Consider the following 16,913-nt stretch of genomic DNA (forward strand, 5'->3'; position numbering starts at 1 on the left):
GCTGCCTCGTAAGAATTCCCGGTCCTCCATACTGGGACTTCTTATACTTATGGGCTTACTTTATCACGTTCATTGTTTTACATCGAGTTTTAGCTAGTTTAGCCCTCCTACCATTCTCATAGCTTGGTATTTAGGGCTATCATTATTTTTATTCCGGCCCAGCATCCCGGCTCTTGCTCTACATCGGTCTATCGCTGGCTCAACGAGTAGGCTTCTGTTTCTTGGACAGTCTGCCTTCCCTCCGGGCTTCTTTCTCTTTTACTAAAAGTGTCTCTTCCATCTTTTCGATGTATACTTTTTATTTAGGGTGTTAGGCTAGCCTAGGTGCTTGTTCCGTGTATTGGTACAGCTTGGTTCACGTGGCCCTCCCACGGTTGTGTTGCTCGCGGCCTAGGCCACTTGCGGTCACGTGTTCCATCGCACCTTACCCTGCCCCTGTCCTCCCTTTTCTGGTATAGGGAGGAGCTGGGGAACCCCTTGGTTGTCAAGACAACCTTAGTCGCCTTCTATCACTCCTACTCGGAGGTGGCCAGGGGTTCCTCCCAGCGGGGGGTATAGGGCGACCACTCATGAGGTACCGGGTCTCCATGCGGGTAGCCGGTGAGGCGGGGAGGAGTAGGCCATCCCTCCCCCCTCTCTCGCTCCCGCCGTGTTTCGCCGAGACCTTCCTCCCCCCCCTCCCCAGTTGCTCAGCCACCTCCCTTGCTATACGAAAGGAGCCTTCCGTCGCAGCCGGGGCACCTTTGGTTATAGGCTACTGGCTCCGCTAGCGGGCGGGGTGGGCACTACTAGTGGTCGGTTGCTTGCCTACTATATCCTTATATCTCTCCCCCGCTACGGAAGGGAGCTTACTTCTTACCTACGCACTCTTCTAGTAGACGGGGCGGAGAGAGGCTGTTTTATTATTTTTAATTTAAGGATATACCCTAATTGTACAATATTTTACAATGAATTGTGTAATATTATTATTTTTATCTACCATCCCCGCTATTTTCCGTCGTGGTTTCCTATTACCACCACTCCTGGTTGGTTTCCTTTTGTGTCTCCGCCATCAGCGGAGCCATAGCCTAGGATACCAACCTGGTTTACCACACGTATTTTAGCGGGGCTCTCTGGTTTAATCTAACTTTATCGCTCCGGCACCAGCGGAGCATCTGTTAGACTGTAGTGTTTACTTGGTACTCAGTTACTTTTCCACTTAGCAGGCTACCAACTGCCAGGTCCCAGCGTGTAACGCGACGCTGTTCGACCCCTGTGGACATGATGAGTGTAGGTCTCACTGTGCCACGTCGTTCAACGAGACGATCGTCTGGCATCCTGAAGCCTGCGCCATCTGCTACGACCTGGTCGGTCAGCTGGGAGATGGGGTAGTCCATTATAGGCTTACTTATCATTTACTACAACTTTTAGTCGTAAGTTTGTTAACCCCGTTCCACCATTGGCAACTAATCTCGCCTTTCTTTCTTCAGGCTTACCGGTGCTGAGGGAAGTCGCCCTCGCCACCCTGAAAGCGTGGGTGGGCGGCTTCGGGAAGAACGCCGCCAAAGGCCAGCCCTACATTCTGGATAAGAAGCTGGCCGTCCAGATCTTCCCCGCGGGCAAGTCGACGGGTTACGTTGACCCCTTGTCCGCTGCCCCGCTGATAGCCTCCATCCAGCAAGACCTCCAGCAGTCCTTTGATGTCGTAGCCTCCCAGGAGTCGGTCCCGGACGTCGCTGCCCTGGACCTTAACATTGAACCTATGGCGGTAGGGGTAGAGGATTTGTTGGTTGAGGTAGGTGTGTCGAGCGCCCAAGGTCTTTCCTTGGGTGCTTCTGGATCTTCTCCTGTCCCTTCTTCTAGCGCTTCATTCCAAGGCTTTGTGGGATCTGAGATCCCTACTTGCTCTCCCCGCTCTCTCTGTACCTCCAAAGGAAAAGGAAAGAGAGAACCGAAGACTCTAGCCAAGACGACTTCTAGGCGTCGTCTTCGTCTTCTTCGGCTAAGAAGTCGTCGACTTCCTACGCCGATGCGGTGGAAAGCAAAGCCGAGCTCTTCTCACCCAAAGAGCTCCAGAAGCAAGGCTTCGAAGGAGAAGGCTCGCGCTCCCGCCGAGCCACTGCCTTCTCCCGCCTCCACCGCTTCCACTCCGGCTTACGCCGTAGGGGTAGCAGGCACTAGCACCTTTGATCTCTCTGCTTTCTCATAAGGGGTGATGGAAAACGGTGGGCGTGCTGGTAGGCTCGCAAATCTCCGCACTGGGGACACGATTCGAGCAGATGTTTGCACAGTTGTCAAACACTCTGTCTCAATCTGGCCAATCAATCCAGGATCTCTCTAACAGAATGAGAGAGAATGAGGACCGAGTAGCTGGGCTATCTCAGGTTCCTCCCCCATTCTCCCCAGCGTCAAGCACGGGGATTCTTCAACTCCCGCCATATGACTCTTTGCCAGCTTTCTCTATGGAGAACCCATGGAGAGTAGCTGCCTACGCTCCGTTCAAAGATGGAATGATCTCTATCCCGGAGTGTGGAACTCGAAGGATTGAGGTACTTCGAGTTTTACCCTCCGGGTCTGACGCAGCCTTTCATCGGTTATGCTAGGCTGACGCCAACGGCTCTGACGAGGGAAGACAAGATCTCTAAGGAGTCGGTCCTATATAGTAGAGATCACGCTCACGGGAATGGGTTTCACTGCCTTGAGGACTGGGGAGTGTACGAACACCAAACTCCAGGCCTTCAAGAGTCCCTTCACTATTTTCGCGACGGAAGAGGAGGTTTCTCTCCGTTCGCCACGAAATTAGTGGAGAAGTCCCTTCAGGCAGTCCTCAAGGATGAGCCCATTCCACAGTTGAGGGAGGCGGAGTCTACTTCTCCGCTCTTCCCTGCCTTCGGAGAATTGTGGGAGAACTTGCCAGCTACGTTCACGCTTGGTAAGCTCAAACCGGACTGCGCCATGGACCAGTTCGGCGAGAAACTACCAAGGCTGCCGGATTCCCTAATCCAGGCAGAGTTTGATGCAGCGAACTAGGTTTGGCAGGTCCCTCAATTCCCTGATAATCACGGAAAGGTGGCGCCCTCTCTTACGCGACGGAACCGCTGTTCAAGATTCTGGCGAAATCTCAGTTCCAGACGGTTCTAACGGACGCTTTTGACTTCTTCCAGGCTAGGAGGAACTGCCGGAAGCATGTCTTACAAGAATGTACCATCAGGCATGAGCCTAATAGACTCTTGGCCGCTAGCATGTGGGGAGCGGGATCTCTTCCCAGAGTCCGCGGTTAACGAGGTACACCACGAGCTGCTAGACTCAACCAGAGCCTTAGAGCTAGGTGGGGTATTTCCTCAAAGAGGAAACAGGAATCCGTTCCCACTGCTGGCAAGAACCGAAGAAGGCTGGTAAGAGGTTCCAGCCATATAAAAAACTCCAGCAACAGCAGCAATTTGTGCAGGCGGTCCCGGTTACCCAACAGGGACAACCTACCAGCTCAAAGCAGAACCAGCCGATCCTCCTGTTGCCCCAGCAATCTCAGCCATCCACTTCCTACGCTATCTCGCCGGCCTTCAACCCTGCATAGAGGCTCAAGGCTACACTCAGCCGAGAGGTAGGGCGAGAGGTTACTTTCGTCCAGCGTGGCGCAGGAAGGGGTACGAGGAGCAGGCAGTTCAGAGGAGGGCGTGGTGGCCAAACCTGCCCATCAACAATGAGGCTCCCCAGGTAGGAGGGAGGCTGTTCCTCTTTCCGCCACAGGTGGGGGTTCAGCAATTGGGCACAGAGCATAGTGTCCCAGGAGGATTAGGCTGGAGTTGGATCAAAGATCCTCCTCCAATCAAATCATTCCATCAGATACCGTCAAAGGAATTGACAGATTACGCGGAAGAACTCCTTCAGAAAGGAGCTATTGCGAGAGTCAAACATCTAAAATTTCAAGGTCGCTTATTCAGCGTGCCAAAGAAAGGCTCAACAAAAAGAAGGGTAATCTTAAGACTTGTCAAGGCTAAACTCTTTCATTCGTTGCGACAAGTTCAAGATGCTTACCCTCTCGCAAGTAAGGACCTTACTTCCGCGTGGAGCCGTCACATGCTCCATCGATCTTACAGACGCATACTATCATATCCCTATAGCCAGGCACTTCCGCCCATTCCTAGGATTCAGGCTAGGAAATCAAACATTCTCATTCAAAGTGATGCCCTTCGGTCTGAATGTAGCCCCCAGGGTATTCACAAAGATAGCAGAAGTGGTTGTACAACAATTGAGAGCTCAGGGAATCATGGTAGCAGCATACCTCGACGATTGGTTGATCTGGGCACCAACAGTCGAGGAATGTCTCAAAGCCACAAAAAGGTAGTTCACTTTCTGGAACATCTGGGGTTCCAGATAAACCCAAACGAAATCCAGACTTACTCCGAATCTCGTTTTTCAGTGGCTAGGAATCCAATGGGATTTGTCTTCCCACAATCTGTCAATTCCAGTAGTCAAACGGAAGGAAATAGCAAATCTGTCAGGCAATTTCTCAATGCAAACAACGTCAAGAAGAAACCAGGAGAGAATCCTAGGGTGTCTCTTCAGTTTGCTTCCGTAACAGATATCCTTCTGAAAGCAAGGCTAAAAGATATAAATCGAATTTGGCGGTCAAAAGCAAACTCCAAATATCGAGACAAGTTGTCAGTAATTCCACAGATCCTCCGCAAACCAACTACGGCCTTGGTGGTCAAAAGTAAAGAACTTAGCCAAGAAAGTACCCCTTCAATATCCCCTCCCAGTGTTAACCATTCACACGGATGCATCCCTGTCCGGATGGGGGGATACTCTCAGTTCAAACAGGTTCAGGGGACTTGGTCAGTTCAATTTCGCCAGCTCCACATAAACGTGTTGGAAGCAATGCAGTATTTCTTAACTCTGAAGAGACTGCTTCCCCCGAAGAAGTCTCATCTAAAGGTTAGTTTTGGACAGTGCAGTGGTAGTTCATTGCATCAACAGAGGAGGGTCCAAACGTCCAAGCATGTGAATCATGTCATGATAGCCATCTTTGCATTAGCGAACAAACACAAATGGCATCTGTCTGCCACTCACCTGCGAGATAAGGAATGTGATAGCAGACGCCCTGTCCCGGTCAGTTCCTCTGGAATCAGAGTGGTCTCTGGACGTCGGGTCATTCCAGTGGGTAAGCCTGAGAGTCCCAGGTCTCCAAGTGGATCTCTTCGCCTCACAAGCGAACCACAAGCTCCCTTGCTATGTGGCCCCCAACCTGGACCCTCTGCTTATGCCACGGACTCCCTGTCGTTGGATTGGAATCAGTGGAGGAGAATTTATGTTTTTCCTCCAGTGAATCTTCTCTTGAAAGTCCTAAGCAAACTAAGGTCTTTCAAAGGGATAGTAGCTCTGATTGCACCGGACTGGCCCAAGAGCACTTGGTATCCTCTTCTTCTGGAATTGGGTCCTCCGACCTCAACGGATCCCCAATCCCAAGCTATCACAATCAGTACAAATGAGGACTGTGTTCGCTTCCTCAGGAACTCTCCAGACCCTAACTTTATGGATCTTCATGAAGTTTGCGGCTAATAAAGATGCTGATATTGATCCACAGAATATTCTCTTCCTAGAATCATATAAGAGAGAGTCAAACCATTAGACAATATGACTCAGCTGTTAAAAATTAGCATCTTTCTTGAGAGAATCGAACACTACAACCATGACAGTTAATTTGGCTATATCCTTTTTCAGATCCTTGTTTGAAAAAGGTTTAGCAGCTAGCACGATTACCACTCATAAATCGGCTTTGAAGAAAATCTTTCAAGTAGGTTTTCAGATAGATCTGACTGAATCTTATTTCACATCTATCCCTAAAGCCTGTGCTAGACTTAGACCTTCTCAGAGGCCTACTACAGTTTCATGGTTCTTAAATGATGTCCTCAAACTAGCTTCAGATACTGACAACTCATCTTGTACATTCATAATGCTCCTGAGGAAGACATTATTCTTATTAAGCCTAGCCTCAGGAGCTAGAATTTCAGAACTGTCGGCTCTATCCAGGGATGCGGGTCATGTGGAATTTCTCCCATCAGGAGAAGTTCTACTTGCTCCGGATCGTAGCTTTTAGCCAAAATGAAGATCCTCTTGCAAGGTGGGCTCCTTTGGAAGGTTATCCCACTTCCACAGGATCCTTCTCTCTGCCCAGTATCAACTCTTAGAGCCTTTCTATCTCGTACTTCTTCAAGATCCTCAGGTGCTCTCTTCATGAGAGAAAAAAAAGGTGGTACTTTTGTCAGTGAAAGGCATTAGACAACAAATCCTTTACTTCATTAAACAAGCCAACCCTGAGTCATTCCCAAAAGCACATGATATCAGGGGAGTAGCCACCTCAATTAATTATTTTCAACATATGAACTTTGAGGATCTTAGAAAGTATACTGGATGGAAATCCCCGACAGTCTTTAAACGGCATTATCTAAGTCCTTGGAATCTTAAAGTTTTCAGCAGTTGCAGCGGGAAACATAGTTTTCCCCTGATACTGTATAGTAGTTGTAGTAGATCCAGGTCTCCTTTCTACCTACATCAGCCAACATGCCTCACCCTATCGCCAGGCTACTCAATATCATAGCTTAGCCGTTGAATCTTATAGTGGATTGTCCCTTATTTTTTTTTTGCTAGGGACATCCATACTTGTACTGATAATGTACTTCAGTGTACCTACCCTTATTTTTATGCTAGGGTAGGACACAATATGTTTGTATATATTCACCATTTTTGTATTTATGATGAACTTCAGTGTACCTACCCTTATTTTTATGCTAGGGTAGGACACAATGTGTTTGTATATATGTTGCAATACTTGTATTAATGATGGATTTCAGTGTACCTACCCTTATTTTTATTGCTAGGGTAGGACACATGAGTTTGTATATTTTATAATTTTGTTAAGTAAATCTCCCTTTTTTCTTTTAATATTACATGCAGCACTGTAATTTACTGTAATTACCATTTAAGTACTTAAGATTACTAACGTTCTATTATTTTACTGTTTAGTATAAGTTAGTTTAAGTGCTTAGTTTGTATGCTGTAATTGATTTACTTATATTATATCCATCATTTTAAACTGTTTTTTCATTATTCCCTTTTTCCCATCTTGTCTGTTTCTCTGGTACTCTTTCATAGGCCGACACGAGCTGAGCCCAGAAAAGGGATTTTGACGAAGGAAAAAATCTATTTCTGGGTGATTGGCTGCGTCGTCCGCCCTATGAAACCCCCCCTTCTTTTATGGTTTATTTTCCCCCCCTTGCAGGACAAGATGATATTTAGCTGTTTTAATTAAGGATGTCCGCTAGGGGCGCTGCTGTCCGTGGCGTCCTCTAGTAGTAGTAGTAGAGGCTGCTTCGCCCGTTGGTATCAGCTCTCTCTTGGGGGGATTCTGATAGGAAGTTCTAATTGGTGTTTGTCTCGTGGTAGTGTTCCACACTCGTCCCCTATTATCATACCGACACTTCTTTAAGAGTGAGCGAGTCAGTTTTACTGACATTTTCTTAATTTTGTTTTTCTCTGGTAATTTAGGCTAATTTTACCTAGAAAGAATGATATTAAGGATCTTTCATAGGGCGACACGAGCCAATCACCCAGAAATAGATTTTTCCTTCGTCAAAATCCCTTTTGTCACTAATAATTTATAGCAGCAACTGCCAGTACAAGAGTTAGATGATGAAATCGGCCTTGATTAAACAAAGACAGGTAATGAACATCTCAAAGGGCACATGGGATTCAGATGTCATTGATAAAGTTTTCATTCAACCAACGCTTATGAGGATTAAAGGAAGATTATCAGTGGGAGTGACCTAAATTAGCTTACCTGTGGATGGACATCTTGATATATATTACCACATTTTCTGTAACTTTTCTCATTCATCTACCGAAGAGGGAGACAGCAGTCTTTGAAATATGATATTTTCTCTCTATAATTTTGGTGTTTTATGGGTTACTTTTATTAGATGGAATTCTGTTATAACAGAAAATTTTTACAAGTCATATATATATATATATATATATATATATATATATATATATATATATATATATATATATATATATATATATATATATATACAGTGGTACCTCGAGATACGAAATTAATAATCCGTTCCGAGGCGGCCTTCGTATAATGAGTTTTTCGCATCTTGGAACACATTTTACATGTAAAATGGCTAATCCGTTCCAAGCCCTCCAAAAACACCCCAGTAAATTATATTTTCTGGCCTAAAACACATGTTCTAGGATTACGACGCCGATCCGACGGAAGAAATATGACTCCAAAAAGGCAAAATACTGTACATACTTGATTAATATTCAACTGCATGTAATGTTCAACCCCATTTTTACTGCATATATTAGGACTTTAGCATATGTCCCTTAGCAATAAGCCTAGCCTATGTTAGCGGTTGCTACTGTAGCCTAGTCTATGATTCTGACATCTAAACCTAAGAGCTAAAAGCTTAGAATATGTCAATAAAATGTATAAATAATCAGTATGTACTCATTTCAAATAATTATTAATTAATCATTAACTATTATACACAAACAAACAAAAAACAAACCTTCCAATCAATTGTTTACATTCAGCTCTTACCCATCTTACGAGTATCGAACGTTACCCGTCTTACGAGTATCGAACGAACGCCAAGCAATCATTTTTCCTAGCACAATGTAAGCCATAAATTTTCATTAGTATCTCTCTTCAACTAATGAAACTACCAAACAGTATAATAACCATTCATTTCTATTCTTTATTCTATCTTTACCTAATGGAGATACCGAGTTACTGACAGCTATAATGAAACATACATATACGTAACGTAATAATAAAACAGAAGAAGAATGATTTATGTTATATTTTATGATATCTAATTCACAATTTTTTTATTAAATGTATTGCATGTACTCATTTCAAATAATTATTAAGTAACCATTAACTATAATAAACAAATAAAAAAAGCTTCCAAACATCTGTTTACATCCAGCACTTACGAGTATCGAACAATCGCCAAGCAATCAATTTACAGAGTAAGCCATAAATTTTCATTCTCTCTTCAACTACTGAAACTACCAAAAAGTATAATAACCATTCATTTCTATTCTTTATTCTATCTTTACCTAATGTTTTTTTTTATTAAATGTATTGCATGAATAAGTTTTTCAATTTACAGCATCCTTTTACCAATAGAATACTTAAAGCACAAGGGGTAGATGCTGACCAATAGGAGAGCAGGACCTTATGGGGTGACTAGCATCAGGAACCAATGGGAGAGCGAGAGGATGGTGGTGAGTTTACTCGTTGGCGGCGCGGGAGTTTTAAAATTGTTCTCGGTGGTCCGGGCGAATCTCGGGACTTTACAGCAACAACCTTTCATATCTTGAAAACTTTTCATATGTAGAGCAGTAAAATTTTTCGCATTGGCTTTCGTATCTCAAGTTTTTCTTAAGTAGAGCCTTTTGTATCTCGAGGTACTGTGTATATATATATATATATAGAATATATATATATATATATATATATATGAATATATATATATATAATATTATATTATATATTAATAGATATATATCTATATATATAATATATTATGTATATATATAATATATTATTATTATAATATCTTATCGTATATATATAATGTGTGTGTATGTATGTATACATATACATATATGTGTGTATGTATGTATATACATATATTTGTATATAGTTTTTTAATGAACTGTTGGTAAAAGTAAAAAAATGCAGTTAATTTGGTAAATAACCAGGTTTAGATTTACAGTAGCATGTTTATGGACTCATGACATTTTAGTATTTTTAATGTGACATGTCCAATATTGGAGAAGGATTTTAGCCCTGAACTATGGTAAACTTTTCTTATGAAAGCCACCACTATTGAACATATTCTGTATTGTTAAACACAGAATCCATGTTATACACAATCTTAGTTATGCTTAAAGTAAAATTTATCATTAAATGTTGTAAATACATATAACTATGAATAATATACTGGGGTTCATCAGGAAGGATGTAAATGTACATAGCATTCACAAAGGAGGCACGAGGTAAGTTTTGCAATGAATAAATAACATATGGTAATTATCACAATACTACAAAACATAAATAGCAGTTAAGAAGCGTGCATGAGAGGCAGATGATTTAATGGTCATATATCACTCTCCTTCTCAAACTGCTAAGTAGCATCTACTCCCAGCCTGTTTAATTTGTGCTCTGCTTAATAGCTCACATTCTTGGTCATATCATCCAGGTTGGTGCAGGGAAATTTCTCCATGATTGTTTCTTTGAGATTAGACACATCCTTCGTCCAGCTAATCTGGTAATGATGGGTCTGTTATTGCCAGATTTTACTGTATCATAGATTGAAACGAAATGAAAGATATAAAATAGTTTGTCTTCAGATACTCTTGTAAAACATAAGAATAATATGCATTTTCCGCATTTCACTAATCTGTCACTAGATTTTAAGCCATAATGTTTTTTTCTTTGTTTAGTGTTGTCAACTTGATTCGTAAGTAATTTATATTACATATATTACAGATGTACTGTCATGATTTTATAGAAAAATTTAATAGCCAGTTTCCTGATAATAAGTGGGACAGCATAGAAACAAAAATCTACGATATGTTCTTTGAGGTAAGGATATTGCACTTGCTTATGTGCTACAGTAAAAGAATTGTTAATGGGAAGTCATTGACTTTTATAACAAATGTAAGCTATCAGTGGGAACAAAGTTGTGATAAAGTCATTTATATAACAATTACTCTGCTGTTTTTTTGTTTCTTAAGTAAAGTTGGAATTTTTTAAACTGCAATATTGTATTCCTTTAAGGAGTTTTTGTTTATCATTCATTGGAAGGACTTTGCCAGTTGAGTGGAAAGTAAACCAGTCAAAATCTGATTACTACTGAATGTTTGCTGCAGTGGCCTAAATAATTAATGCATGTAGCTATTATATTGGGAGTCTTCATTGAGTTGGTTGATTGTTCTAAATTCTATTTTCTGTTTACAAAAATCTTTGGATCCCTATTGTCTTTTATATATAACCCATTGCTGCCAGTGTCAGTCCAAGATAGGAAAGGTAAAGCATGCCCTCCCTTGATTCACTTCCTCAAAGTCAGTAGAATGTACAATTTGCCTTCATCAAGTGGATTGATGTTGTCCCCAAGGATAGCATATTTGGTGTTTTTATTATGTCCAGTGCAGAGAATTGCTCAAGATGGACTTGTGACCAACAGGACCAAGAACTTTTCCTGACATTGCAATTGACAGAAGGCACACATTTATGGAATAGTACATCAAATTTTGATTAGGTCTTAAAAGTTTTAACAGATGTTGCTGGTTTTGAACATTGTAACTTTAAATGGATAAGGAATTATTCATGCCTAGCATGTCTAAGGAAAGCTAATGAGAGATAAGGGGTATCACATTAAGATGGTGGGACAGCCCTTACAGTTGGAATATTTGTTACCTACATAACATACTGAATTGTAGGACCAGAGTTAAATTGCAGCACAAAAAAAAAACCAGTAGCAGCAACAGATTAATGCTTTAGACCCATGCTTCTACTCTATATGCGGGGCAGACGTGCACTTAGTAAGAAAATGGAAGAGATCCTGTAGATGTTTACCTCAAAATATGGAAATAGATAGAACATGCGAGGAAAATAGTATCACCAATGAAAAAATAACTGAAAGGTGTGATGTTCATAGAAGAAAGTCAGACTGAAACAGACAAAGCAGAGGTATTTAGTGCTTAGAATGAGAAGGAAGACATAATACTTGTGATTTAATAAAGATGAAGGATTTTAGAGAGTAGCTACAAATCACTGTCACAAACAAATACTGTATATGTGATCTAATCACAGTAGTTGTGTGGCGGAATCAAATCTACGTGAAAAAAGCAAGCCAACACCCCACAGTTATGTTAATCGTACAAGCTGACAAAATTTCCTACAGCCACACTTTCCCCTTTACGTTACTTTTTACCTGCAGGACAGTTGGTTCAACGAAATGCTGAACACACAGAACACAAACACATACTCACCTCAGGCTCCAGATAGTCAGGGCTAGGCTGTGCTGTCCGCTGGATATAGGCTAGGCTAGCCAAGACACAACCACCGCTGATAATCACACCACAAACCAACCAACCGAGAACCACAAACCCACAACAACTTAACAACCTTACAAATCACTGAGTAGAAAAACACCAACAGCTTGAAACAACACGACAACCACACGACTTACCCCAGCACAACAACCCGCCAATACCATCACTGCCCCAACCACCATCCACAGACACCAAAATGCACTACCAACCTCTTCAACCTCACCACAACCAGACAGACACATGCACAACAACTTTACAACACCAAAATCAATCAAGTAACACATCACCTGGCCATCAACAGACAAGACTGCTGCCAAAACCAACTTTATGACTTCACCGAACGCCTTACTGCTTACTACTCCCGTAACACACTCCCCCGCCACTGATATACACAACAGAGCGCCACAGCAAACACATGCTTACGACCGCCATTCAACCACTCCCATTTATTCTTCCACCAATCTCTCTCTCTCTCTCTCTCTCTCTCTCTCTCTCTCTCTCTCTCTCTCTCTCTCTCTCTCTCTCTCTCTCTCTCTCTCTCTCTCTCTCTCACGCAACCCTTGGAGACGTTGCCAAATATAACCTACCATCATTACTCCTCCATAGTTGCAGTTTTGGTTGCATTAACAGTATTTTCATTTCCTTTGATGCCTACATTTATAGTCCAAACGCATCTCAACATTGATACTGGTTCCATGGAATTTTATGGTATTTGTGGAGTGAAAACTTAGCTGTACAATATATAGTGTGTGATAGAAAGTTATCCTGATTCTATTTTGTTGATGATGGGAGCCAAAGATAATATGAAAAGGTACAGGTATAAGTCCTTAACCTTTGCAGGATGAACAGTTCACTGTCAGTATGTGAGTGCTCCAAGCTGGTTATTCTCAAGTATAATTTAAAATTTTCTGCCCTATTTTTTTAATTTCTATGGAAACTCAAAGGAAACAGCACATGTAAAGTACTTTCCATAAATTATGATGCAAATTCTGAAACTAACATGCTGGGATGAAAACTTAACCTTATTTTAAAATAGCTGCTGAATTAGTTGGCATTTGTAAGTAACCTGGAAGTGGCAATCAAAGAATTTTCTAATACTAATAAAATTCCATGGAAATGATAGACTGCCTACCAAAGCTTTAAAAGTTTTAGATGAGAGATCACTTTGAAGGCTAGACAATGAAGCCTCTGAAGAGTAGAGGCTTTGCCTCTGGATGTTGAAGATTCTGATTTTGTAAAACACTCAAAGAGTGGAAGCTCTAGGAATGGATTAGTAAGATTTTGCCAGGCTTAACTAGACTGTTACTTTGAAAATGCATATACTTTGAGAGTATTGTATAGGATAAGTAGAAGTGAAGGTTGTTAAAGGTATGTCCCAGTTATTATTGCATTTGTTGAACTTGTGAAAATTTTTGACTAGATAAGTCGATGAGTCTTTCTGATATTAAACACTGGACTCCTCAGAAAAAAACTTTTCAAATACGTGCTGTAAATTCACTCTATTGCAGAATGAAAAATTGGTATTGTATGACAAAAAAGTGGGGTGAGTTGAGTGTAAATTGTAACTTTCAAAACCTGATATGCAGTAAGGATTGAATCAGAACAAAGTTTTTAAATGGTGAGGTATTAAAAAACAATATTTATTTACCATTGTGGTTCTACTTCCTCTAAAAAAGTTAATGTAGATGAAGAAATGTATATCTGCGTAAGTAGGGCTTTATGACTTTTGGTTCCTTTCAAAAGAATTTATTTCAGAAGATACTAATAGTAAAATTAAGGTCAGTGTGTACAGTAGGTGTGCACTATCTTGCTCGCTTTATGAGTGGCCCAGCTATGCAGACTTGCTCTAAAGATTTGATAGCTTCCATTGGTGCTGCTTGAGAAAGATCAATAAGATATGGTGGTCACTCAGAGTGACTAAAATGGCAGTCCTTAACAAGGCAAATTTTGACTCGGTCTATTCCCATATGAGTACAAAAGGACTTGTTTAGATAAGATATAGTAAAAGAATGTATGGCAGTTGAATTCCAAAGAAAAGTGTTTTGTGGATAATGCAAAGAGGTAAATGAAAAGGTGGAATGCCATGGATTCTTGAACTTTAAAATACAAATTAAGTGACTAGTAAGAAGGCGTCCAGAACCAAAGCCTCTAGAAACAGGATCAAAGAGGACTTTGGAGTAGGTGAAGAGAAGTGAAGGAAGTGCTAGGAGGAGACAAGTTAGAAAATGTAAGTTGCACCACACACTGATCAGTAATGTTGGGTGGAGCATTAGTAATTTTAGTAGTAGAAGCTCACTAGATATAATTTTCTTTTAGAGGAGTAAAGTCTCTTGTAGGCCCTGAGATCTGGTTCCATATGAAGGTGGTACTCTAAATATGCATTCTTAGATCAATATCTTCAATTAGAGACTACTGTTAGTGTTGGACTAATCTTGAATTTGCATTAACCTTCTATTTCAAGGTGTTTAAGGCTGCTACATCTCAAGACGCGCCTAGAGGGATACCTCATAATACTCAGTGCAAAGGGTGTTTTGGATTTGACATCATGATAAAATGGTCTGAAGGAGGTAGGTTTTAGTAAACTTGTATGGGACAAATGTGCTGTGTGTAATTTGTACTAATTACAAATGATTCTACATATGAAATTGGTGAATTTAAATTGGGTAATAATGGGAAGATGCACAGGTATTTGTAGGGGTGAAAGAATTGAAGAAATATGTGTTTACTACTAATTTTAATTGGTCAAGAAAGGAATGGGTGGGTTTGGTTCGATCTCCTGGATTGGCCCCTTGTGATATCCATTCAGTGTCGGGGCTTTTCGTCTCTTACACAATTAGAACAAGATAATGGGAACAAATATTGAAGGATATTAAATGAAACTGACTTTTCTTAACCTAATTTATTACCTTAACCTACAGAACAGAAACTTACTTAACTTATTACTCTAGTTTATCAAAACTTATTCCCCAATACCTAATTTAGCCGAACTTAATACCACCCCGACCACCTAAAGAAGCTAAATCTAATTCCTTAATTTAATGTATCAATCTTAATCCACAGAATGGAAACACATCCAATGCTTGAAAGATAAATTTTTATCATGTCTAAATGAGATTGTCCAGCAAAATTATTCGATAACTAAATGTGTTTTTCATTAAATAGAGTTCTGTATACGACTTCACTATTAGCATGATTTACTCTGATTCCTCTCTAATGTTTTCTTTCAATGTCCTCGGGATACTTCTACAAAATCACTTGACAGTGTCTTTTATTATCCTTTTCTACTGGGAACTTTGATAATCAGACTCTGATTCACACAACAAATTGCAAATACGTAATACTTGCTGTGAAGCAAGGTAAGCATTCAGGAGGGAAATAGAGGTTCTCTCAGTCGAAGCCAATACTGCACAACTATGGGCATAAAGGTGAAGGGGAGTCCACTCTACCTTACCACTTCCAAACAAACTGTAAGTAAAAAAAAAAAAAATAGAAAAAAAAATTTATTACTTAGGCAAACAACACATTCATAAACAAAATTTGAAAAGAATAATCCTATTAAAAAAAAACTATTTCAAAAACACAAACCCAATTTTTCCTTACTACTACCACAAGAGCAGAGAAAATGTGATTAATGCCAGGTATGTACTCCCTACAAATGAGTATCCAGTCACAGCCACCCAACCCTCCCTCAATAAGTCCAAATTTAACATTCATTCCTCAATTCTTTTATCCAAAAATAATAAACAATAGATGATAGGGAAAGTATTATAAAGAAAATAATAATTGTTCATATGCAGAACAAACCTTCAGTCGTAACGATTGAGATTTGGCAACTCCTGCACATACGAGGTGATAGCTGGTCAGAGACCGCACACTGTACCTCATGATGCTTCAGTCTTTTCCTTAACTGTAAAGGAATGAAACATGTGCCCATGTTTCATTCCTTTTCAGTGTGTTTGTGTGTGATTGTTTCTGATTATTATGGATACCTCTGAGTTTTCACAGCTTCATCAACGCATGTGCCTGGGCATTCAGGGATTTTTGTGCTAAAGGTTTCCAGCATCTACAATCACAGATCCTCATACGACATGTAGTAGGTGCATATCACATTATTGTACTATAACAAATCCCTGCCCAGAATGTCGTTCCTGGCCTAAGTCATAGTGGAGTGTTTTATAAGAAGAGGGAACATCAGAGAGCTTCGACTATTCCTTCTTGGGAGAGGTTTTCTTTTTCTCAACTGGACGATTCTACTTCTCCTTCTCCTGTGATCACTCTCCCTGTGGCTAGTTCAAGTGTTCCCATGTTGCCTTCCTTTTCTTCCATTGATTCGCCGATGGAAGTATCAGGAGTGCTACAGGATGATGTTATGTTTAATGTAACCCCCTCTCCATCAGGTACCAATTCTCTTCCCGAGTGGGAGGAGGCTACATCATCTAATTTCTTAGTTTCAGGTGTGGAGTCATCCAAGGTGGCGGCTGTTTGGGTTCACCTCCTTGGATGGGCTGTTGTCGCATTTCTTGGAGTCATGTCCCTCCTCTCCCAGGATTCCTCTAGGTTGGCTCTCGCTTGCTGCCACCTTGCGGAGCTTCCTTGTCTTCACTGATGCTCACTGGGTCGCGCCTTATCGCTCCGCCAGTGAAGCCATCGACTAGCACATGTCTTAGAGATGTCATGATGTCACACACAGCACCCTCTCAGCTGCGGTGGATGCTCATCCTCCCGTTGCTATGACATCATCTATACTTGATATGATGTTATTGTCCTCTCTCTCGCTGAGCCATCCAAGCCAT

At 41.1% G+C, this 16,913-nt stretch overlaps 1 protein-coding gene across 1 annotated transcript in view; it reads left to right on the plus strand.

The window, feature by feature from the left end:
* The window catches only part of LOC135205405 (tubulin--tyrosine ligase-like protein 12), a gene marked incomplete in the record, with an annotated part of 315,120 nt that overhangs the window by 285,802 nt on the left and 12,405 nt on the right, over nt 1–16,913 (plus strand). The window contains 3 exon segments of the mRNA XM_064235914.1: nt 10,263–10,331; nt 10,553–10,648; nt 14,582–14,687. Of these exon segments, the coding sequence (XP_064091984.1) occupies nt 10,263–10,331; nt 10,553–10,648; nt 14,582–14,687 (271 nt within the window).

Source organism: Macrobrachium nipponense, chromosome 11 (assembly GCF_015104395.2).
Source record: "Macrobrachium nipponense isolate FS-2020 chromosome 11, ASM1510439v2, whole genome shotgun sequence".
NCBI lineage: Eukaryota > Metazoa > Arthropoda > Malacostraca > Decapoda > Palaemonidae > Macrobrachium > Macrobrachium nipponense.